Source organism: Rhamphochromis sp. 'chilingali', assembly GCF_963969265.1.
Source record: "Rhamphochromis sp. 'chilingali' genome assembly, chromosome: 2".
In the NCBI taxonomy this organism is placed as follows: domain Eukaryota; kingdom Metazoa; phylum Chordata; class Actinopteri; order Cichliformes; family Cichlidae; genus Rhamphochromis; species Rhamphochromis sp. 'chilingali'.
In genome coordinates, this window is record NC_137930.1 from 22,493,064 (window position 1) to 22,519,082 (window position 26,019).

Here is a 26,019-nt window from a genome sequence, read left to right on the forward strand (position 1 = left end):
GAAATTAATGTAACTCAAAAAACTGCCCAAAATTACAACTTCCTTTCAAAAGACGTCTGGTGTGTGCTTGGACTAAGCCAGACTAAATGTCATCCAGTTTTTATGCTCACCTAATATAATTATGTGCCGAGGCTAGCTTCAAAAAGGCAAATGAATGCATTTTCCAAAATGTCAACACTTCCTTCGAGAAACTTCAGGCTTAATGCATGTGTTTTGTTTCTCTGGGAGTGCGCGGGAGCTCACGGACCACCTGAAGAGCACATCACATTACATCTCAGCATGTTTGTGACCAACACAGATAGGCATTAAAAACAAAATAACATAAAAAAGAAAAAGAATGCACAGACAAGAGACATCTTATGTCATCGGTTGGTTGGTTTATTTATCATTAGCAATGACACCACATGTACTCTACTGTTTTCACTTGCTATTACCGGAGATGCATTTTGAATTGTAAACAGTGATAATGATACTCCTTACAAGCAGTGTATGACCAGGGAAAAGAGCAGACTGTACCTGCTCTCGCTCACCTAATGTTTTATTTTTATTTTTTAAACAATACATGTCATCTTATAGTTTTGAGTCTCTCATATTTACATAGATACAGCCGGGTCCCACGTTCATCACCAGCAGGGACTTGTTTGGCTTTTTTGGGGTTTTTTTGTTTCGTTTTTTTTTTTTAAATGTGCTATCACATATTTTTCTTAAAGAATTATATTTACAACCATATTGCCCCCTTCCCCCAGCTGCCTGCTGCCGGGGGGGAGGGGAGAGTTAACACAGTTAGAATCACTTGCTTAAACTACTTATGCTTCTTGAAAGTTTACGCTGTAAGTCAACCTTATAGCTCTAAGTATTTTTTTTTCTCTTAACAAATAAAGTTAATACAGAGCTCAAACTGTTCCGTCTTCCCCATTAAAAAAAACGACCAAAGAAACAAACCAAATATCATATTAAAATAAAATAAAAAATAAAAAGAAACAATAAAATATTGCACTTAAAAGTTCAGGACAGCACTGGACCTGTTTGGTGGTTAAATTGAACAGTGAGAGCTTTCAGCTGAGTGCCTTGGAGGACGTGAGGAAGTCTGCAGAAGCATCCAGCAAGTTAATCTAAATAAATAGCAAACCTTTGTACATGTGAAGCTTTTTTTTTTTCTCTGTGAAACGAGCAACCTCTCGTGTATTGCTCAGTAAGAGCGGGGAGTGCATGTTGGAACCCTAAAGCATGTAAAAAAAACAACTGTGTATAAAAACAGAAACAGAAAAGCACATAAACTAAGCAGTAACCTGTCATAGCAATGTCCTGAGAATGGTTCCTTGATTAGTCCATGAGCTACAATGTTAAAGGAGATGTTTTTAATCTTCTTCCTCTTGGATTTTCCTTCCTTGTCGTAAACAGTCTATGGAGACGGGAAGCAAGTCGTCTTGGTTTTTTTTGTGTGTTTGTAGATTTTAATGTCTTTTAATGTGAGACACATATTTGCGTTTTGTCACAGCTCCAGTCCATCTACTACTTATACGTCTGTGTTCTTTGCCCGTCTTTGTCTTTGTGCTGAACACTCACGTCGTCTTTCCACAGTCTTATGAACAAACTAAGGTGAAAGCCATTTATAGAAGCTTCGAGCGGAAGCAGGGTTTAAACGGATGCGCGTGAAACCAGAGCCACGCCGGTGGCTTTTCATTCAGACATCAGCTTGATTTTTCCTCCTCTGTCACAGAGTCTGATGAGAGAATGTGAAGGAAGAGGACGTCGCGTCGTACCGACAGCTTTGAAGTTGCTTCGCAGAGAGAGACGTGATGGAGCAAAGCAGGGAATTCTCAAAAGAAATAAAGGAAGGGGGCAGAAAAGTGATAAAACAGTACCGGACTGTCTTCGTGTCGCAGGGATTTCTTTTTTTTTTATGATGCAACTCCTCCTTTACTCCAGTACAACTGGACAAAAACAAAAACAAATTGATATTTTTTTTGCTGACAATATGAATGAAAAAAGGAGAACAAAAATCAGTGATGAGACAAGCGTCCAGCTCCTGCTCCAGCCCTTGCTCATGGGCGTCTGCATCCATCCATCCATCCACTCATCAGTCGAGCCATTCACCCATAACTATGTAAACTACATTCCTTTGCAGTGCCATATGTTTGCCGTGACCTCTCACACCACAACAGAAAATAATGAACAGACTGAAAGACAAAAATAAAAAATAAAGGCAGACAAAGAAGCGCACATCCCACCCACTCTACGTATAACTTTTCAAGTCTGGCCTCTTTTTTACTCTCATCATCTTTCTCTTCTCTTCATCTTCTTTTTTTTCTAGTCTCTTATGACGAAGATGAAGTTGAAGTGGAGCTAGGCTTTTTTTGGTTGATTAAGTCCAAGTAGAGTTCAGAGCGCAGGAATCGGGGGTATGAGTCCTTCTCCATCAGCCCGTATATCCGCCTCTGAGCTAGGTCAAAGCAGGAGCGTGTCACATTCTGCAGGTTGTCCTTAGTGTGATCTCTAGTGTATGAATCCAGATTTACCTGCAGAACCAAAATAAGTGAGAATAAGTCCAGGAATAAATGCATATTTCCTTTACCATTTTCAAGCCCTTTTTTTACAGGCTGCGTTTATTCGCACTCACCTCTTTACAAGACTGGATAGCGATGTATTCTGCAAATATTTTCTTGGCTTTTGAGGCCATCTTGGACTGTGACTTGATCTTCTTGTATTCCTCGCATGCTAGCCAGAATTCCAGATTCTCCTCGCTGAACTCTGTGCGCAGGAAAGCTCTGAATGCTGCCAGACCATCTGAGGGGAAAGCAGAGGGGTGGGAGGGGAAGGAGGAGAATAAACAAGGAGAGAGTTGACTAAAGTGCCATGGCAACCTCAAAGCTGAAGCCCTCCTCAGAGTTTCAGTGTCTAAAAATAACTCGGTGACGGCCTTTTGAGTCATGTGGTTGGAATAAAGTGAATCGTGAAAAAAAAAAAAGAGAACCTGAATACAGCAGCGCACATTCAACTGTTCAACAGCCTTTTAAGTGACATCACCCCTGTGACTCTGTAATTCCTTAATATTTGGGGCATGATGGCAATGCTGCTCCTGTGCACAAGCTGCGAATGAACAAAGAAGTGACTGTTTCAGTGTAAAAGGGGGGGGGGGGGGGGGGGGGGGGGGGGGGGCTATGAGGCACTTTGGTCTGATTTTTTTTTAAAGTTTTGGTCCTGTTAATGATTTAAGGAAGAAGGCATCCAGGAGAGAGAATAGCAGGAAACCTTGTCCTCCCACAGCTCCTGTCTGCACCTTTCCGTTCCCATGAATCACCCGCGCTGATAAGCAGAGGCAATGCACGCAGTCATCTCTTACCTCATTCTGGTAAGCAGGAATGAGGTAAGGAAATTAAAAGAGAGCAAATAAAGAGGCCAGCAAAACCGAATGACTAGCAGATGTAGCGCTGGCGTCGTGTCAGCTTTTGTAAAAGAATCGGGAGCAGATTGTGGGTGATGAATTGTGGAAAACCTCAGAATAGCAGCACAAGAGAGAGATGCCTGTGTTGGTCTCACTTTGTCATTCTGTCTCAATTATGAATAGTGTCTTTTAGGTTATGGAAACTTGCTGAAAGCTGCACATTTACATAAACAACGTGTATGTGTGTGCATGTATATGTCAGTAAGTGCATAGTTTCGGTGCTCATCTACTTCCTTCTCTACCTTAAGCATGCACTCTGAGTCTAAAACCATGCTGCACTAAACAGCAATGTAAAACACAAGAATGTAAAACACATGAGGCAAAAGTCGAGAGAAGAAAGGAAAAGAATCCAGCCACTTACATTTGTGAGACAGCAGCTTATCAAGCGAGTCCCCCCATTTGAGCGCTTCCTCTGGGGTGGGCCTGCAGATGAAAGCAGAGCGATTCTTTAACAAGCCCATTTCAGCCAGGTTTCTCATTGTGTGACCCATCCGCAGAACTTTGCTGGGCAGGTGAGAGGAAATGCAGATGCAGACACGTCCTCTATCTCTCTATCTCTCACTGCTTCCTTCCACTCTGTGTCTAGTCTCTCACATTCGGTTCTACCTTATGAATGGTCACAACAGCGAGAGCCATGAGTCTGCTCCACTGTAGTGGTGGGGGGAGGCTTTTATAGTTGCATTCAATGCAACTTGGAAGGCAGTGGAGAGGGGGAGTGGCTTCAGACAGCCAATGAGGATGCGCAGCCTGGTTTAAGACCTCCTACTCATATGGGTATCTGTCTGCCCCCTGCTGCCTCTTTTTTTGTATCCTGCAATGAAGTATGCCTTTTTAACGGCCAATCTTAGCCCGCTGCAATCCACGTGTCAGGCCTTATTTGGGACAATATTTTAGTTTCATAGTATATTCTATTACCTCACCTGACTCGCCAACAAACGTTGTTGCATATTACACTTTTTCCTTGTTCTTACATCTTCTAAGTAATGACATAAAGACAGATTAACTTCCTTTTTAAATCGAGCAGACCAGATAAGATGCACTGCCACAAAAACTATGATTATTATGGTTATATTAGCTATACCTTGAATACATTGGGGATGGATATTTACTCTGCCTACTTGATGCCAAATGATCCACACAAATAAATATGAATCTACTCAACCGATGAATATAGTTCACAGAGAAGTTAAAGGGCTGCATCCAAGCATTATGCCTTCCTTCCTTCTGGCATGCCAGCCTTACTCACACACTCTCCCATTCATTTAATTGATGCCAAACTGCAAGCACACTCCCATCTCTGCCCACATATCTGTCTTCCAAGAGCCAGGTCATCACCAGTTGTGGTGAGATCCAGAAAACCGTCTGACACGCACCCACAAGCACACGCTGTCAGGAAGTGGCCACTTACTTGACTGACTTCATAGATTTGTCTAACTTCCCGGCTGGGTTGCTTCCTGGGGACTCATTCCTCCTCCGCAGGAAAGCCAGCCGATTCTTCATGTCTTTGGCCCTGAGTGAAAGAAAGGTAGAAGAGAGGAGGAAGTGATGTGAAGGAAGGAAGGGTAAGAAAATGAAATAAAGTGGATAGAGAAGGAAGACAAAAAAAAGGAGACATGGGAAGAAAGTTTGTTGAGTTTCCAAGTCCAAAATCCATAACTGAAACAATCCAACGCATGGAATCAGCAATTAAGCTCCACGGTGCTGTAAATCCAATCCATACAAAAGCAAACCAATCAAAAGCCAGAAAAACAAGGAGATAAGCATTATGTACATTCTAGTTGTCAGCCGGATATGTTGGTGTGATGGCACAGAATTCTCCAGCAGCAGATGTCAATTTCCTTTTTTCGCCGCTTCTTGTCAGCGCCTCTCGTGTCAATCTAATTTCTCTAACAGCCTTTCCTGTAGATGTGTCCCTGGCAGGTTCCTCGGCAGGGACTAAACGAATGTGGCAGAGAAGGAGGAGAGAGACTCAGTCCTCACTCCTCTGTTTCATCACGCCATTCTCCGTGTGCCTTGAGGGGTTTCTGAGAGAAAACTGACCTAGGCCAAAGGCGCACGGTGACATCCCCAAGTGCTCTGCTGCTTTCATCCAGAAGCAGCACCCAACACCCTCCTGACCGCCCACCTCACCTGTTTCACCTTTCTCCAACCATCTTACACACAGAGACGCCCTGCTGCGCATGCGCCACATCGAGTCTCAGATAAGGTAGCACACCAGTCCTCTGTACCCATGGGCCCCCCCAGCAGGATTCTGCGTATTCCCATAATCCCATGGTGCGTGTCCTGGCTTTTCCTGACCTGGAGCACGTGCTGCCTCATTGGGATGTGACCTCACTCAACACCCATTTCCTGAGTCCCTGCTTTTGATTTCCACTGTGGATTGACTGGCCTGCTAATAATGCAGCACAACGTTGTGCGCTGGGTTGGCTCTAATCACTGCAAACTGTCCCCCTGCCAACTGACAACCCCCCCCAGGAGAGCATGCACACCCCAAATTAAGAAACAGGGCTTCCAGTTATAGACAGCTATCATTCAAACATCCACACACAGGAGGACGGAAGAGCCCGGCACTTGCGGATTAGCACAAATATAGCACGTGAATATTCATGGAGAGTAATAAAAGAACAGACATACAACCATTTCAAAGAACCCCTCTGCACCTGTGCCAGCTCGTGCCCACTTCACTGGAGCTTTCATGCCAGACAGGTGTTGGAAAACTCAAAGTCTCTACCAGTGTGTTTGCGTATATTTTTGCAATTTTTGCAATGCTTAAAAGTAGCGTCGCAGCTACAGAGAACAAAGTTCGCTGCTGATTTGCGTTTTTCCAAAGGCTGCAGGACAGGTGAAGTAGAAACATGCCTGTACACATGTAACCACACAAGTGCACGAACGGTTGGCAAAATGCTAATCGCTCCTTTAAAATCAGGATCGTGTGACCACAAAAAAGGAGTATTTGCACTTTTCAGACTTATGGTTTCACATGGGGTGCTTGTGGGATAGTCCAGAAAGAAGGAAACTGTAAAGAGCTGTAACCTGAAAAAGAAAGTGCTGATGAGATCTTTTATCTATTTATGTTTTTCTTTCTTTCATTATCTTTCTGGAAGATGTTTAGAGATAGTAATATTCCTGTTTTAGATTTTTTTAAATTTTATTTTAGTTTGCAGCTGGGATGGTCTCTAGTCTCCCATGACCCAGGACTGGATCAGCAGAAGGAAATAAATGGATCACAAGCTGCTTCAAATCACACGGCATGCTGATTTCATGCAAACAAGCAGCAGCAGAGAATTTCTTGTGGAAAAACTGGCTTCCTTGTTAGAAAAACTAATAGCATTAGTATACCAGTACCCTATATTTTTTGAAAATATAAGCACCTGCCCTTCTTGTCTAAAATCAGATGCAAATTAAAATTCTGGCTGCTTTGTTACATTCCCTCCCATTAATTTAGAACTACACAATAAGTGCCCTGATGGAGAAATGCAGCCAGTCTTTGGTACAGTGAAATTAACAGGAACTAAAAGGGCCTGTGTTTATCACTCTTGTGCTCCTTTGTACTTCCTTTAATGCTAAAATGGTGAAAAATGCAAATGTTCTATGAAAAAAGCCCTGTAGCTGAGATATAGATCTAGAAAAATCCATGTAAGAGCCTTTTTTTCAGGCCAGGTAACCGGGGAAATGGAAATATCTTTAAGAGAAGATGACTCATCCATTGATTGCTATAGCACAAGCGCTCTGCGTGAAACAGACTCAAATCCAGATGTTTAACTGCTGTACAGGGCTCTTACACGGCATCCTCGTGAACCGCTCGAGTCTGAAGGATATTACTGCTGGGAAAGAAAAAGAAAAACCTTGTGCTGTTAAATAAACTCGTAACATCAGGGCTGGGTTTATTAGACGGTTCTATATTTAGTTTGTACCCGAGGCAATTTACGTTTAAGCTGGGCATGTGTTAACATAAAGGAAAGCTCTGTCTTGCAAGTGCATGTGAGTTTAAAAAAAAAAGAAAGGAGCGTTTTATAAGAGCTGAAAAGTTCACTCTTCCCATCACAAAGCTGCTTTATGTATTTCTGTCTGGTTTTATACAAGCTGAGCCCATGTGTCAATAATGTGACAATGATGTCACAACAGCTAAAGGAAATGTATGTTTCTCTTCTGCCACCAAGTGGATGCCACTGGATACTGCACACCCAAGCAGCTTACATCATCTTCTTAAATCATCTTTCCATCCATTTAAAAACAACAACAAACAAACTCAAACACAATGCCAGCTGTGGAATAAGTGACACATGTTACCATTCTCTATTTAAATCAACACAGCCTGGAGTGCATTAACGCTTTGTTTCTGTGTATGCCTTTCAGTAATTGCAGGAACTCTGCTGCTGCAGCCATGAAATAAATTGCCTGTGTGATTATTTGGTCAACGGAAGTAAACACCACTTCCACCAATTCAAGAAAGGCTTTCATAGTCCTGGTTTTCACTATCTTACAGAGCTAGATTAAGTGATTTGTGCGGACGACTCTTCACAATCACATTAATGTAAATAATCACCCAAACAAAGGAAGAACATCCTGGTTAAAGCCCCTTTGAACCATTAGCACACATATAAAAATAATAAAAGAGCAACATAAAAACATGAAGCAGTTGTAATACTGGCAAAGCCTGCTGCTTCTCACATAAAAAGGCAGAAGAAAGTGCAGTTACATAATTTTACGTATCATTTTGTTCAGTCCTGGAGATGGAAAGTCTTCTTGTACTTGACAAAAGTCACTTAACCATAATACTGTGCTGAACAGTTATCTATCCGGTGCTCTTTGTACCTCTGCTCTTTATGTGTTAATGGTACATACACAGTCGCAGTCCTCACAGCCTCTGACCTTGAGTACCTCTCTATTTAAAGTTCCTCTTTACTGCCTCTCTTGAGCTCTAAATCGGCCCCTAGTCCTTTTCCATATCTATGCTGCTGTTTTTGCTTTATTAAACACAGTGACCACTGCAAAAAGTGAGGCGCAGGTATAATGTGTACGCACGTTATGCGCCTGCTTGCTTCTCTGCGAGAGAGAACACTTTTACGTGCTTGAGTGAAGGAGCAAGAGGTCTTTTGCGCTGCAATTATCTGCAGGTTTCCATGCTCTTTATTCCCTCTTTGCTTGGCTCACATTAGTCGTACTAATAGCACCCCCCTGGCTATTCCTGGTGTTCTTGAAAGTAGGCCGCACTCTCTGGGAAAGGCTCTTGTAGCACATGGGGAGACAGCTGTAGACAGACATATTGCAGAGCACAGTGTACCATATAAGCACAAGACAAATCCAATCCTCCACTTCATTGCAGTATACCGCTCACTACATTTATCATAATAACTGTGCTTAAACTTTTGTTAAGCCCATATTTGCACAGTCTTGTGTCCAGCAGATCTTGTTTATTCAAGGCCGTTTGCCTGTGAACTAGATGCTGGACATGACACACAAATAACGCTGTGCTGGCACATGTGCCTGTTTGTGTATTTGTGTGTGTGTCGCTATAACGGGTCAAGGGTTGTGTCAAAATAACTGTGAGATTTATGTGGGGAAATTGTAAGCACTTGCATTGTAGATTCTTCACTCACGAAACAGTGGTGTCCAGAAACACAAGCCACATTCATCAAGATAATAATCATGGGAATCGTAACCAACAGGAAGTAGCCCTTGAATATTCCTGGAAGAACAATGAAAAAGGGAATTGTCCTAAATTTTGTCTATAAATATAACACCATCACGTCCACCATCTCCCTCAATCAAGGCTAAAAAAAGAGCTCTATTTCAGAGAAACTCACCTTCCTAGCCACAAAGACCACATGAGCAATCCTATTCCTGAAATCCAGGCTGCGTATATTAAGAAAAAGGGACAGCCTCAAGTTAGAAGTAAAAGCTGTTTCCTCCAAAATAGTCTCAGTCCTTCAGCCTCGTGGGGGACTCTTTTCCCTCATTGTGACTGTCAAATGAGATCCATGTAGAGGTCAGATAGCTTCCTACCAGCCTAAGAGCAATAATCCATGTGGGACTCAAACCAGCCCCTGCTCACACTTTTCTCAATTTCCCTGCTGATGTTTCTAATTCTCGTTAACAACATTCAAACCGCAGTTAAATCCACACACGCCCAACACAGTTGCTCTTACCTTTCCAGGTATTTCTCTGAGAAATCAACCATCGTGTGAAGCATGGGTGCCAGCATGAAGGCAGTATGTACTGCATGTGAGTGTGTGTCAAAAGTCCAGGGCTCTGTTTGGCAATCACATTCCTCTAACCCCTGAGAGGCTCTGGTGGAGCTTTATATAGCCCTGAGGGTCTGGAGAAGGCGGACCCTGGGCTCACTCAATCCACATGGACTGTTTAAAGGCAGATTCCCTCAATTGGGGTTTGAGAGGCTTGGACTACAATGGGAGAGGGTCTTCTGTCCAAGGTGACGAGCTGCATCAGAACAATTTGCTTAAAGACCTTTTTTCTCTTAGCATGGAGCTACAGTGGCCTCTGAGACTGTGTCGCTTGGACCTAAAAACCGTGATAGTAGAAAACAGTTGCACACTAGCTGTCCTATGTACTGGCTAATATAGAATAAATGTGGACAAGAAAGAAGAATTTGTGTAATCCCACAATGCTGTATGGAGCGCTATAACAGTAGCAGGACTCATACAGCATAGCACTGACTGATCATGTAGAACTAACAAGTATTCAGCATTGCAGTAGAGCTATCACTGCATGAACCTATAAACTGTAAATAGTTTCAAGGGCAATGGAAAATTGAGGTTTCATCACTTTAATGTACGATGAAAGAGCCCCAGACATCTAAATGCCTTTTTTTGTGTTTTTTAGTGTGATTTATTAAGCTGAAATATATAGTTTAGTGTAATAATATATATCATCTGCATAACTTGGACTTTTCTTCAAAAATAGGAACTTTAAGTAGTTAATCTCAGCAGTAAATTTGCAAGCATTTCAGTGGACACTTGGCCAATTCTCACACCACAAAAAATGACTTAGTTCTTGTACCTTGGCACCAATTACAGGGATACTAATCATTTTGCAGGAAACCGCTTTATCTGTATTATATTTCAATGACGGCCAATCTCTATCCAGCAATACTAATGAGAACACTGCATATATTCAGTGTAAAATCTATACATGAGTCAGACAGAATGGCAGAAATGAACAGATGCTCATTTGCGTTGTGTTTCCAATAACAGTTGTTGAGTATCTTTCTTCATTTTTGTGCCTTTTCCATGTGTGTGCATTTAGCATCTCTTTGAAGTGAAGTTGGATTACCAATTTAACGCTTTAGTATTCTGATCCTGAACCTATCAACATGTATCAGATTTATAGATTTTATTGCTGCTGGTTTGAAAGTGCTGTCACCATGCAGTGATCCATTGTCTGTGGAATAAAGATGCTAGAAAGAATGCTTATTTGAAGAAAGACCATATTTGTGTCTTTTTTGCTATAAATGATGATCAAGATAAAGTTGTATAGATACATAAGCCATATGTAGACATAAGTATTAGGAACACCTTTACCTAATATGCTTTGGTATTGCTGCAAAAACAGCACTGACCAGCCAGGCATGGACTCTGTAAGACCTCTAAAGGTCCCCTGTGGTATCTGGCACCTAGATGTTAGTAGCAGAAGTCCTGTGAATTGCGAGGCAGAGTCGCTGCAAGACCTCTTGCTGCACATCACTCCCAACTGTCTCTCCTCTGGTTCCTTGCCCAAAGAGACCCTTCTTAAAGTTTTAAATGGCTAATTCTTGGCATGATTTGGCCATGTCAGATGTAATTTTTCCGCTTTACACTAATCTACATCTACTCGCTCAAGCGGCTCCCATGTTATTAATCAGTCTCCTACTTTCATTTTTTTTTTTTTTTTTTTTTTTCTAAATGACATCAGAAACAGCAGTATGCGACATTACGTGATGGCAGAGCTTCAGTTCATCCTTTGTCATTTTTTTTTTTTTTTTTTTTTAATAAATAGGACAGGGGGAATGAATGAGAGAAAGAGGGGGAGAGAAAGAAAGAAAACCAAAGGGGAGAAGAGACGGTGAGAAGGGGGGGGAAGAGAGAGAGAAAAAAAAAAGAACTCCTGGGTCACCTGTATGGAGAAAAAAAAAAAACAAACAACAAAAAAAACAAACAGAGGAGACAGCAAACAACAAAGAGCAACATAATAATAGAGAAAACAAAGCACCATCACAATAAACTAGCTAGTCATAGATATCAATATTTACTAAATAATAAACGATATTGTGCAGCACGCAAGATAGACAGCGCACAGTGTGCTTTGAGGCAGCAGCCAAGAAAGCTTTAGTCCGCGTCTGTGAATACCCATGTGTGCATACCTGTGTGGATCAGCATGCTTGCATTCCAAAGGTTTCTCCATGTAATGATCTGCTAGGGAGTGTGGGGGGGCCACAGCCCCGTCCTCCAGGGTGTGAAGCGGGTATGGAGGAGATCAAAACTCCAGACATCCAGAGGCCCCCAGAACACAAGAGACCATGGAAGACCAACAGAGGGGCAGCCGCGCCACTGTTCCAGTAAGAGCTGAGGAGAGTCCCAGATGAGGGCTCGCCCAGCAGCCGCGGAGCAGAAGTCAGGGGGAGTTGCAGTGACGCGCCCGTGAGCTCCGCCGGCCCCCAGCTGTGCCTGAGTGACCGAGCCCCAGGCCGAGAGGCCGGGGGCACCCCACCTCCAAAGGGGCCCGAGCGAGCCCCAGGCCCCAGGCCCCGACAAGCGGCCGCCAAGGAGTGAGCCGGTGTGTACCCGGACGCCCACCCCCAGACACAAAGAACCACCAACACACCGACACCTGAGGGAGTCCGCCACCGGCAGGGGAAGTGGTGGTGGGTGGAGATAGGCCTCCAAACCTTGGAGGGCCCGAGATGTCCCCAGAGAGGTGGCGTCTGATACCCAACCTGACATATAGACACAGACATACAGGCACACACAGACACAAACATCCATTCCCACCCTCATGCTCTCATATGCACTCACTCCACACTCAACCAACGTGGAGACAGACATAAAGAGACGCTGTACACACAATCACACTCCCCAAGCGTACTCTACAAACCGGGTCTAGGTACCCTTGCCCCTGGAGGGGGGAATTGCACCCAGACCCAGGTGGTGTTACCCTTTTCCCTGCGGTGGGGAGAGGCAGACCACCCCGACTCCGCAGCAGCAGGGAGGCCCCACACCCCAGACCGCAGTCGGACGGCCAACTCCTCCTACTAGCCCTCCCGCTCCAGCAGGCCGCAGAGAATGGGGGTGGGAGAAGACTCCAAACCTCCCTCCACCCGCTCATTGTAGTGTTGATGCATATGTGTTCTAAGGTGCAATTAAAACCCAGGAGGGCATGGAGCTACCTGCCAAGGAGCAGCAGGTAAGCGCATAGTCCCTCCTGCTAGCCCTCAATGACTAAGTGTATTTAAAATTGAGAGGTGGGCAACGACGTCAGGGGTGAGGTATACACCCTGATGGTAATTTGGACTCCGTGATTGTGCCCACCCCCAAGATCCTATATGTATGTGTAATGTCTCCTACTTTCAAGCGAAGTAATTTGATATTTAATTTCTTTCGAGCATGCTTGTGCATCATATTTTAATCTATAGCACAGAGAATTTTGGTGAATTCTTCTTAATGAGTAGATATTTCCCTTGCTACTGGTCTGCAGTGTGGCATATTGGTAAATGACTGGAAGTGGGTGAAAACTGTATATTCAAAAAGAGGCTCGCATCACTGAACATTTAGAGTCATCCTTATTTTACTGACTGATGGTGACAGAAGAGAGTTTCATGACTGACTGACATACAGTTTAAGAACAAAAAACTCTTTTGTTTTCATGCAACCTTCAACAGTGTCAGAACCATGTAGTAGAAATGCTACTTGCTTAGCCTCTAACACACACAGCATGAACCCACTTAAGCTGAAGGCCATGGCACCCAAGAAGCACAACATCCTTTTATTAGAGCAAGGACAAAAGCAGAGACTGGTGCAAGATTAATCTCCGCATTTTGACAATTTGACTAATGTTGTTTACTTCATGTGGCCCTAACGTCCCACCTTACAGCTGAGAAAAATCAAGTACAAATCTTATGGTTCAATAGCAGCAGTTTGAGAATTAGTATTTTTTTTACCTGTAATCTTTTTTTCTTTTCTTTTTTTTTAACTTTCCTTATATACTTTCCTTGACGCTCTAATATGTCAGTGTGATTGTTGGCCAGTGTAGAAGAGTTCAAACTTAAGAGAAATGCTGCATGGATGTAGTCCTATGTGTCGTTGCAATATTGCAGTATAATATGAACTGCAAATAAATGAAGAGCGCTGCATTACATATTGATTAAAAAAAATTACAGTACTTTATCACTGGCCTGTAGACCATGCTTCAAGCTTGCACTTGCCTTGGCTGTGCCAGAAGACAGCATGTGTAGTATTAGATGACAAAGGTTTTTTCTACCTACTGCAGTCAATCAAGCTGTCACATTTTTTTCTAACCAATCTATTTAGGCACACATTGCTCAGTATTATCAGTTTGCTCTGTGTTTGGGGTCTTGAATTGTAAAATAGGCACACCCGATATATTCACATTAAAAGTATATTGTATTCCATATTGTATTCTTTTTATGCCTGTTTTATTCAAACATTGAAGACAAGCTGAATAGGTTTGCAACAGCTGACAAACAGGCTACATACTCCAGACCACTGGGAAAAAAATAGCTGAGGAATTTTAATCACTTAATCTGCTCTTTAACTAAACACTGCAAAAAAGTAACAGGCTCAAGGACAGCTACTGTTTTATTGTATGCAATGTAAGAAATGTGCTTTCATCTTTTCAAAGAAGAGAACGAGCAGCCGATGAATTGCTGAGCCCATGTGCATCCCCAACATGTACACCTTACTTCTCACCTCAAAGAGAATATGAAACGCGCATATGGTTCCATACACCTCATTTACCGCTTCATTAAGCAGTTGATGAGCAGCATTACACTATGAGCTTTAACTTTCACATTTGTCTTTCAAAGTCTATAGCACATCTCTGCATTTGCAGGTCCGTGAACATGTAGATATTATGCGTGCAACATTAATTAGTCACATTTACACCCGAGAAGCACATCCACAGTTTTCCTATCTGCCTTAATTCATCTAAATTAAATTTTAAAATGACACTCGACATCTACTGGGTATTTGTCCTAACACTCTCAGTCGTCAATCCATCAATCCAGCCACACAAAGGGTGTGACTGGATTGATGGATTGTTTAATACATTCCACGCTACAGAGGGGTGTGAAATTGTACACTCTGTTGATTACATTAGCATTAAAAGGCTGGTGAATGAACAGGAGGGCTGCCATACTTGCTGTTTTTCTGCTGAGTTGGGAAACGTGTCGCCATGTGCTGATTTTTTTTTTAATTCTTGGCAAAAGAAAAACATACATGGAAGTACAATATATTAGGTAAAAACAGAGTTATACAATTCTACTGAGCTTGAGCTCAATTATTCTTCAACGTAGCATAAACTCTTCTGCAAGCTTTCTTGTCATTTCTTTAAGCAGTCTTTAGGAAAAGTTCTCCAGGCTTCTTCAAAAACATTCAAAGCTCTTCTTTGTATGTTGGCTGCCTTTGGTTCAATTCTCTCACAAGATTATCCCACACTGCTTCAGTAATGTTGAAGTCTGGGCTCTGGGGAGACCAATCCATGACTCATATCTGTTTTTTCCAGGTACATTTTTACTCCATTAGCAATACGTTTGAGATGATTTCCATGCTGAAAAACTAAGCTGTTGGCATCCAAATTTTTTCCATAAGGTATTGCATGGCAGATAAAAATCTGACTTTCCTTTTGTGGATTCATTATTCCATCAGTTTTGACAAGATCTCCAGCACCACTGGGTGAAATGCAGCCCCAAACCAAACCATGACAGAGCTTCCACCGTGTTTCCCAGATGGCTTTAGACACCTACTCTCCTGACCTCCTTTGTATACAATGATGACAATTTGAATTAAAAATGATCAATGTGGGTTCATCATTCCATAAAACCTATTGTCACTGATTTTTCAGCCCAGTTCTTAAAAGTTGGCAGCCTTTTCTCCCTGTTTTGCTTCCTTAAGAATGGCTTCTTGATGGCCAACTTCTGATGAGTTCTGATGAGGCTTTAATGCTAAGATATGCCAAGATTTTGGCTAGTAGCTATTTGAAAATCACCTTGTTGCTGAAAAAATATGAATTTATGCCTGTCAGTCTTTGGCATTTTCTATAACTTCAACTAAAGAATTGGAAACAATTCAAGTGTCTTTGCAACAGGTTACTTTGGTTCTTTCTAAAGATGTCTTTTGTGAGTAGATGCAACACTGGTTCATCCCTTGAATTAGGTGCCTTGTTTATCCTGATCGTTCATAAGTCAACATTAGGTGGTTTAATAAACAGAAAAACATTCCTCTGAAAATATGTCACGTTATTGAAAGGACTGGACTGAAGGTGAGTGAAAATGCAGCCGACATCTAAGGAAAAACCTCAAAAGACCTTCAGAAAGCCTGAAGAACTAATGCTCAAGATTATTTTAAAAAATAACAAGAAGGTCTGGCTCCTTGGAAGAAAAATATAAAGAAATAAAGGTTGGCTCAAGCCTTTAATCTTGATTATGTACCAAAATGTCCACTGCATCCTACCAACTTTGAGTACTGGGTAAGATTTAGAGCTACTATTGATTGGACATTTCTTTTGACACATCCAAGTGGAAACTCTGAATTTAATATAATTGTCAGATCTGTGTTGTCATGTCATTTAATTACCACTCAAATCGCTTCTCCTTCTCATACACAAATAAAGTCTGCATTTAAAATCTAAATAGCAATGCTCTGTTTTTCGTGTATTGTCTTAATGTTGCACCAGAGTAATTGATAAGAAAATCCTTACAAATTCCTAAATGAGCAAACACACAAAGGGACAAAATAAATGGAACACGATAGACATATCCATATATGATTTGAATACTCACAGGTTCTTGGATTTCTTCTTCTTGGTTCCTCCGGGGCCGACCTCGCAGCTACAGGGGGATCCGGCACTCAACTGAGGGAAGAGGAAGGAGAGGACACACTGCATCATCCACCCTCCACACAGAAAGAGGGCCCTGCAGGCTCCTGCAAAGACTGTAGCAAGCTCTGACTACCTCCAATTGGCTATGACTACCCAATTGGCTAGGAAGCAAGTAAGTCCGTGGAGTGTCCTTATCAAAAGCAAGGCTAGTCCAGGTAACACATACAGCCAGCCTCCAAAATGGTTATTCCATAGCAGCAGTCCACATTGTAAATCCCACAGTGCTCTCTGAGGTGTGTGCCTGTATCTCACGGGTACACTTGGTGTTTGTCTGGGCATAACAAAGTAAGGAAATCTGTGAGAGTGGGAGAGTGTAAAAGACTACAGCTGTTGTTTCTGTTGGCCTCCAACTGTGCCCTAGGTTTGAAGTGTTGAGCCAAGACTCCGGGTTTCACATGACACATTCTGCCAACCCACCATTTTGATTGGTTAAGGGAAAAGGGAAGTTGCTTCAGGGTGGAGAAGGGGTCAATCTCCACTAATCTGATGGTCTGAAACTGCCCCCATTGTATGTGTGAGTGAGGCTCTAAATAATGAGCCATTGTATTACAGCAATACACATCCGAGCTAGATACTGGCCAGCTGGTAACAGATGGCGTGTGTTTTCTATCTTTGAAGACCCCCAGCTTGCGTTTCAACCTTGAGAGTGAGGGCTTTTTTCTCTTTTCCTTTGTTTTTTCTTTACAAATGTTGGCAGTGCCACAGTTCTTAAAGGTCTTGTGAAGCTTTTACTTTGGTGAAATAAAGAAATTCTTCTAGAAATGCAGCAACAAAACTAAAGACATACCATTTGTATTTTTTCTTTTCCTACCATGAATTCTTTTGAGCCCTTATAAGCTGTCAGACCTCAAGCCTACCACAGCAGCTGTTTCCTATCAATCAAGGAAGCTACACATTTTTTTGTCTCCTTCAAGCCTGTGCTAAATCAAAGTTGCAATTTAAACGAAATAGCTTTCCATATCCGTAAACACTTCTGTCAAGGTTACTTAAAGGTTAAAAATGTAATAAACCAGTTGGGTTCCTCGGTGGTATGACAGAAACATACTGGTGGTAGTGTTATTAAATGATTAGTTTCAAACTGTCTGTCCAGTTGCGTGCATACAGCTAGAATGGCTACATTGTGCTTGTACCGTTATTATTGTATTTAACAATAATGCATAGTCTCAAGGGCAAACACTTCCTGCTTTATGCATCCTTCCACACTGAACCACCCTACATATACCAGCTGCCAAACTATATCCTGTCGTGCTTTTGCATTATTGTTTCTGCTCAAAGTGGAATAATCTATTGATCTACTGAAGTGACTGACAACTCTAAACACTGCCAAAAAAAGGCGGAGAAATACGCTCAATTTAACTTAACTGCGTTTGTACATCATTTTTCTAGCTGGTAGCTTATTCTGACAACCTCAGCTTTCAGCAGGACAACGCAGAAACTGCTGAAGCTGATGTGAGTGAGCACAACGTGTCAGTGCCTCCTTCCCTCAGAGCAGATTTGATACTACAGATTGCATAGCTTTTTTTTTAATCACCTTTAGTACCTGTGAGTGGATTTGTCTCCTCAAAGCTCCAGTTACAGATGGAACATGTCTCCTACACTCTTTTAATAACTCCTTCCTTTAACAAAGATTAAGGTTGTCACTGTGTGCAGTGCAGAGTGATGCACTCCAAGCATTCAGATTAAAGTCATAGTCGAATGTGAAAGGTGAGTGAGAATATGTTGTAGGAGATATCTAAAAATAAGCACAATCCAAGAGCACAGACAAAATTGTGATGTGCGTCTGTTTAAGGCTTCATTTTATGGGCAAAATAAGAATATTGTATTTGTTTATGTAGACTGGGGCACTGATCGATTTCAACATCACGCAAACATGTTTTTACATATTAAACTGACACTTAGTCAGTGTCTGTCTTGATTGTTACTTCATGTCCATTTTGTTCAATGTCATTCAACATCTAATACCAGTAAACACCCGTGATGTTTACTCTGTGATAAGCAAAACTTACACAACAGAATCAAACTACAAACATAGTCCATGTATTATGTATTTATTTATTTAGTCTGGAAAGAGACTATGTCACTGAGGTTCATGGGAGAAACCAGAATCTAATCATTAATCTCAGAGTAAGAGAACAACAGGGCAGCCCCAGTCTCCACAGAGCCATCAATGATGCTTCCCCCTGAAAGTACAGGACACAACTGGAAAAAGACTTTGCCCTCTTCAAAGAAACTTGTCCTCATGCCAGGTGATGTTTAACTAGACTACTGTTTCACCTAAATGAGTGCAGAGGGGTGTATATGTGAGCTTTTGCTACAATCTGGATGTTTCATCCAAATACATGCCAACCCTTTAAATTAATTAGCACCTGCTGCTGAACATATCTGGAGAGGTAGTCTGCCTTAAACATTAATGTGGATGGCATCCAAGCTCAAACAGGGAAAAAAGGCCATGAGCACAGATAGATCATAAAATAAAATATATTCTGACACCTGAAAATGATAAGTATTTTTCACCTCTTACCTCCCCTCTACACACACACACACACAAACACACACACGGAGTGCCAAACCTCCTGTCTACACCCAACAGCAGCACTGCAAATCAAGAAATATGGCTCTGTGATGTCAGTGGAAAGTTAGTCAAAAGGGAGGAGTGTCTTCAGTTGCAACACCATAATTTCACACAGGATAAAAATGCCCTTCTACCTTCCACTTAATTTCTATTCATGAGGGTGAGGGTGCAATCTACAGGAACACACTGATTAAACTCTACATAAGAGGAAGTCATTATGGGTTTCAACAAATTACCACTTGTCTACCTGAATATAAGCCTTTCATAGGAAACAGCGTCAGAGCAACAGGGACGTTTATGACACCTATGTTTTAAATAAATGAAACGGAAATATTTTTTATGAGGCCATGGTCCTGTCGTCCAGTGAAAAATATTATTACAGTTTGTTGATATAAGCTACTTGCAAACCTGTGGAATATTAGCACCAAACACCATCTGACTTTATGTGTAACTCCCAAAGAGCCTCAAAACTTGAGTTTCAGCAAACTGTATAGCACTGTTAATACAAAGAATTTAGTTTTGAGTAGTAAAAAATATAATATAAAAGCATTAAAAATGTATTCTTAGGTATTAGTTCTACTTTTCTTCTGTTTTGCTCCTTTTCCTCTTTGTTCCTTCTGATAGCGAAAACCCAGCTTCACACCCGCACACGGTACACACACACATGTACACACAACTGTGTGCCTGGCAATGGTCAGTAGAGGATAACAAAAGTATGAGGCTTTTCTAAAAATAGCCTTGGTGCACGAGTCTCTGTGAGAACAAACTTAACTGAAGACAGCAAGAAAACACAGCATTAGCCAAAGACCACACGGCGACATAGCCCCCTGACGCACGGGATGCACATGTTGGCACGCTGTTACGGATTGCGGGACAGCTGTGTAGATACAAAGTTTAACAGACTTCGTGACACATGTGCCTTTGGAGGCCATTGTGTGTACTTATATATGTATGCATGTGTGAATAACATAGGCAAACGTGTTCTGGAGAGTTCTACATAAAGTTTCAAATGTTTATAAAAAGACACCCATGCTCGTGGCATGTCTGTTCAGTAAACATCAAAGGAGAATATGTGTGTGCCACACTGGGATAGGACACAAACTATTTGCCTTCAGTTCAATAAATTGTTCATTCTTTAACTCCACACCACCGACAAACACACTGTAAGAACAATATTATGAACACAGCTCAGAAGGATTCCTGACCCAGACTCAGGTCAGACTCCAAATCCGCCCCCAACCTAAAACCGTAGAGGTGAATAAATGTATTTTGCTCTTTGTGTATTCAAACTACTTTTTGGCTTTTCATGCCCTGCTGCCTTTTCGTCATCAGGCCTCCTTCAGACTGCTTCCATCCATTTCAGCCCCCTGTTTCTTTGTCTGTTTGACCACAAACTCACAAGCCAGTGTCTGAGCAATCCACTCCAACTAGTAAAGCATTAGATTGGTGCTGCGTGTCAGAGCCCCGCTTCCTGGCATTGTGTGGCAGTGTTTATGTGGCATACCCCATTCACAGTGATCTAATGATGCTGTTAAAACCTTGCATCACTGCCCTGCTCTGAACCTGGTTTTCCAGAAGCTCTGATGCGAGCCAGCTTTGATAAGTAAACACAGTTTTACCGATACTAAAATATTAACGGTTTAGATAGCTGGGCTGGTGTAGGCTTTAGGCTATAACAGCAACAACAAAAAGATTCCCTGAAGATTAAAGTGTTATTTTTAAGCACACGAAAGCCACAGAATTCAGAAAAAAGAGGACTTTTTTTCACATGACTGCCTGCCTGATTTCAGACCAGTCTGCAGAGTTTTCAATCTGGGTTGACTTTTATTGGTATAATCCTACTTGTGCATTCAAAAGTTGTTATCTGAACACCAAAATGCAATCATGCAATGAATATAACATAAAGCTCAGAATGTATTTCTATCTTCAAGCCCTCACCTAAAATCACTCCATAAGCTGTTTTTGATTTCACTGTGATAACGTAGCAATGAGCACAAAGCAGACAAAAGGAAAGGGTCAGACATCAATAGCGTGAGCTGCAAAATGCAAAATTACAGCATGCTTCTTTATATTACAAATTCATTCATTCATTAGCCTTCCTCATCTGGCAAGCAAAACGCTTGCTTCAGGGAACTGGAAAACTGGAAAAACGGTTTATGTAGTTCATGCAACTGGATAAAATTGGTTTTTGGTCTCCTGTTTCTTTGTTAAATGTGAGCTTTTGCCTTTTTCCCTTTGTATACTGTTGTATTTTCTGGCTGATATAAACAATCCATTGTTCCTTCAGTGGTCCTTGGAGAGAGCAGAGTTTGCTGTTTTTTGTCTCTAGTCACCTATGTTTTTTCCAAGTCTCTGGCATAAATCTGTGCAGATACTTTCAAGGGCAAGAAAAATGGCCAAGATAATCATCAAACAAGCAGCCTGTGTCTGGTGATTTTCCTGGGTTATGAAAGCCTGTTATGCAAATGGCCTATTATTACTTTTCAAAATAGAACGAGTGACGCACAGTTATATTCATGCAAGTATATAAAAAAAACATGTATTGAAGATAGTTTCACATAAAGGTCCCTACTTTGCGTAAAGATGTATTTTCTAACTCCAGGACCTCCACAGGAAAGTACTACTCGACAATTAGCTTTGCTTAATTTGAGGCAGATGACCGCATTTTATCACTCCGAATCGTAATTATTTTTTTTAATTATCTCTCGTAGGTTTTCTCAGTAATTGTAGTGTAATATCAACACACACTGAAAACAAATAATCTAAAACTAATCTAAATTCAATTAAAGAAATCATACTTGATAATTAGAGGTCAAAAATTATAATGAACACGCTTTGATTAAAATAATCATTTGGAATGTGCTCTGGCACTGCTGTTAGACTGTTTTTATCATTCCTTCATGTGCAACACAGGCTATTTGGCGAAAAGATATTATAAGGTAATCGTACGTGTTCAATTTTATTTTACTTTTTTTTTCATCTCTGGAAAGGAAATCAGTGATTAGACGCTGCATTAGACTTAAGGTATAATAAAAGACAACTGGTTATGCTCCAAAACAATTATCGCTGTTGAAGGTGTATTTTTGTTGTTTCTGCAAAAATTGTTGAAAAGTGTTTAAGTGGAAGAACTCAAAGTGACAACAGAGATGACATTGTATAGAGGGATGATTCAGATCGTGTTCCGTGTCAACGTTTCATTACGTGAACATCCACTGCCTTTTCAGAGTGAAAACTACCCTAAACTAAATAAAAGAGAAATGAACTGAATTCAGAGCATAAGGAAAATAGAGATCATTTCAGATTAAACACTAAAGTTAAATGTTACAACTGACAACATAGTGCTAAAAAAGATGGAGTCTTTAATTCTGGCATGTTAAACCATTTATATAGTTAAGTTTGATTGGGTGACCTGTGTCTGAAGAGAAAAACAAGATAGGGAGAATATTGTAAACAATTATTCATATTCATACACACGATGCTTTCAGTGCTTCTTTTGGTATGACATTTTCTTTCCACAGTTCTTTTATGGCTTTGTATTAAAAGCTCTGAGAAAACATTTTTAGATGCCTCTATAATTCTTTATGCGTTATTATATAACTGCTTCAGTTATTGTTTTTCCAGCTTCCTTTATAAATGATAGGAAATAATCTTGTGGTCTTCCCAGTGGCTGCATGATGTTTATCTGCATTCATCGGTCAGAATGTGTACAGTTGTTGGTGTAACCGAACGGTAACATACACTCTAACACACACGCACCCAAACAGTACAATGGGACAACTACAATTATCAGAAATATCTCTGAACAAACTCAGTGACCAGCAGCCAGGATACTGACTCATTCCTACTCTAACTACATTATGAAAGTGGTTACAATAGGTGCATTGTCTGAGTGTGTGCTTGTGCTTGTGTGTGTGTGTGAGGATGTCTGGGTATATTGAATGCTTGATCTGATTCTTCCCTGCCTCCTGTTATTCAGCACCTCTCCGGAGATGGCTGCTTTCCTGCATTAGTACTTCCAATGTCATGGTATGTTAATGAACAATGCTAGGACAACGTCACTCTTTTGAACTGCTCTGACAAGATGTCAGGTTACTAAGACATTTTCTGACCAGCAGATGACCTTTCTGCATGTAATTCTAAATGGCTGCAGCTACAGAGTTCTCCCCAAAACTGGCTGTTATACACAGACTGAAAAAGTAGGTCACTGATTCCTAATCAGAAGCAGCTACATTAGGAAGATGTCAAAAAAACAAACACATACTGAGCTAATTTTAAATAAGTATATAAGATATATATGTATATATACAGTAACCAAAGAGCTTCTCAGGTCAGAGTAATGGGATATTGTTCAACGCTAAAGTCAGTCAACAATTCAATTATTAATTACAAAATTGAATTGAGAATTCAGACCTACAAGCAAGCAGCAACTAAAGGGGGCTGCAGTAATGGCCTAGCAGTCATTGACTCGAAAGGCTTTTCATCCAAGTATTTAAAAAAATCCTTATATTTAAAATTATGTTAGTTTGTCCAAATAACTTTAACCCTCTGAATGTATGTTTAAAATGGTCTATAATTCCTAAATACTTAAAGCATTGTTTTTGTTAAGTCCATTGACGTAAAGTTGAAAGTCTTAAAAACCCACTGTGGTGGTATACAGAGGCAAAACTACAAAACTGTGTCTTTACTGAAGTGTATATTTTGTAAAATAATAAGCCTTTAGCCTTCAAGGCTACTGCAGCTGCAGATAAAATCCACATTCGTCCATCTAGATTTTTCAACATATTATTTCAGGATATCTAATGAACAACGTGTCTCATAAAATCTCAGCTTCTCTTGTAATTACTTTAATAGCCAAAGCAAGGAAAACTAAAAAGTCATCATGCTGACTGTTATGATATTTTGATACCACGTTTAGCATTTACAGGATATTGTTTTATACAGGAAAACTGTTACTCAATAAGGTCCATCTACTAGTTGTTTTTCTCTTTCTCTCTGACCCAAGAATTAAGGTGTAAGACTCACAAGCTGGTACCCCAAGGTCGAAAACACCACAGAGATGAGACCACTTCCTTACTCCCATCCTCCCTTTTTCTTTATCTCCTGGAAAAGGCTCGTTAAAGGCTAGGTGGTTCGTTTCAGAATTCACTGATGAAAGAACTCTGTATTCTATGTCTAGGAGTGTATTTTGCTGGGATGATCATAAATTGTAGCTGAGCTGATAAACTACACACAGGATACTTCTTTGCTCACAAGGCAGGAAGACGTTTCCTTATTTGGTCTGTACCGGTTTGAACTGGGAAAGCTGACACACGAACCTTTTTTCATCTATATAAACTGCTGTGTATCAAATAAACCTTTGAGTCGATTGGGAAGGCAACCTAAAGCAGTCTCTGTTTTCTTGTTCTCCCAAGCTGCTCCCGAGCTCGTACTAACACGCTGAATGGCATACCTGAGTGTTACTTTAAATAATTAGGAATCTTAGAAGGAAAGGACAAAACTCTGCTTATCGCTCACGCCACGGAGGAAACCCGGGATGGCAATTTCCTTCAATGACCTTGTTCAGTCTGATGACTTTTTTTCATGTTCCATGTTTGATGAACATCCTGACATCTTTATTACTACTGCTACTAAAGCTTCACAGCTAGGATTCAATATAGCAGTTACAGTCCTCAGCAATACAGACTGTTCAGATCATACTAAAGTGCGTTTGCACAGATAAGCTGCACTTTTTATAACTAGAACGTTACATCCCTGATAAAGGGAGGTTATTTAAATCCTAAATAATTACCACTGTCTTGGTGCAAATAAATTCTTTGCCTTTAGTTTCAGTATAATGTTTCCACATCAATATGAGGGAGCCAGATAACACTGTCCTATTGGCTTTATGTTGCATCACCAGTCATCAACGAGTGGTCAGTCTCGTTGATCATTACGGTCCTGAGGTCAGAGTGGTAACACATAGAGCAAGAGTGTTAGTGCTGTGAGTAGCAGGTGCTGCCTTGAATCTGTTATTAGCATTTTGTATTTTTATCACAGCCAAGCAGAAGGGCTGGTTGCCACCAACTAAAGTGATTACTAGGAAAGTAGCAGGTCAGGAAGAGACGTATGGCATTCAAGAGGGAAGGAAGGAATGCTGCAAATGAGATTCCAAACACAGAAGCAGGGGAATGATGTGGGTCACACATCCATTTGTGTAAATGTCATGCTTCCTCCGTCCCAAGGGAAGTAAACAACACACAACAGTCATGGAATATCTGGCATTACCATTGGTCTCAATGTGTAGAGTGACTGAGAACTTAAAGCATCTGCTCCCAGTCATTTTTAAGTCGCCATGTCCAAACTCTTTTACTTTGATGTGTTCTGAAAATCAGCAGCTTTAAAAAAGTATGTTTTATTTTTATTTATTATTTATTATTATTTTCTGTGCAAATAGTCCCTTAAAAAGTAACCTGTCCACAAAAAAGAAAACTGAAAGCAAAAGTAGAACATCAGTGCTTCTTGTGCGTCGGCTGTTTTAAAGCTATAAAATGCCTGCTAAAGACAAATGTCATTCTCCAATCTGGACTAAAAGAAATGGTTGGCTTTGTAAAAAAAAGGTTTTATCAACTAAAAATAAACAAAAGCTATAGCAGTGTATTTAATACATTTTGTGAAATTAATAATTGTTCTCTCTCTATAGCAAACTAAATGTACTTTACGTTAAAAAAAAAAGGATAAACATTATTTATACTGTGTCCAAGCTGAGTCAACTTTACGTTAATTAGTACCACTGCTGCACGATTAAATGTGAGGCATTCAACAGATTATTGTAGTCATAACAGAAAATAGCAAGCAAAAGAACTCCATGGAAAATACATAAAAGGGTTAGGAATAAAAAGATTATTCATTAGCT

General features: G+C 40.9%; 1 protein-coding gene across 12 annotated transcripts in view; it reads right to left on the reverse strand.

The window, feature by feature from the left end:
- Positions 1 to 355: 355 nt before the first annotated feature.
- rgs3a (regulator of G protein signaling 3a) overlaps positions 356 to 26,019 on the reverse strand; it is a gene marked incomplete at its 5' end in the record, with an annotated part of 156,352 nt that continues 130,688 nt past the window's right edge. For 9 of the 12 annotated variants that reach the window (XM_080875367.1, XM_080875371.1, XM_080875374.1 and 6 more), the window contains 5 exons: positions 356 to 2,519; positions 2,621 to 2,787; positions 3,807 to 3,868; positions 4,854 to 4,955; positions 16,458 to 16,528. In XM_080875367.1, the coding sequence (XP_080731493.1) occupies positions 2,319 to 2,519; positions 2,621 to 2,787; positions 3,807 to 3,868; positions 4,854 to 4,955; positions 16,458 to 16,528 (603 nt within the window). In that variant the 3' untranslated portion in view covers positions 356 to 2,318. The other 3 variants (XM_080875370.1, XM_080875368.1, XM_080875369.1) reach the window with 3 other exon arrangements.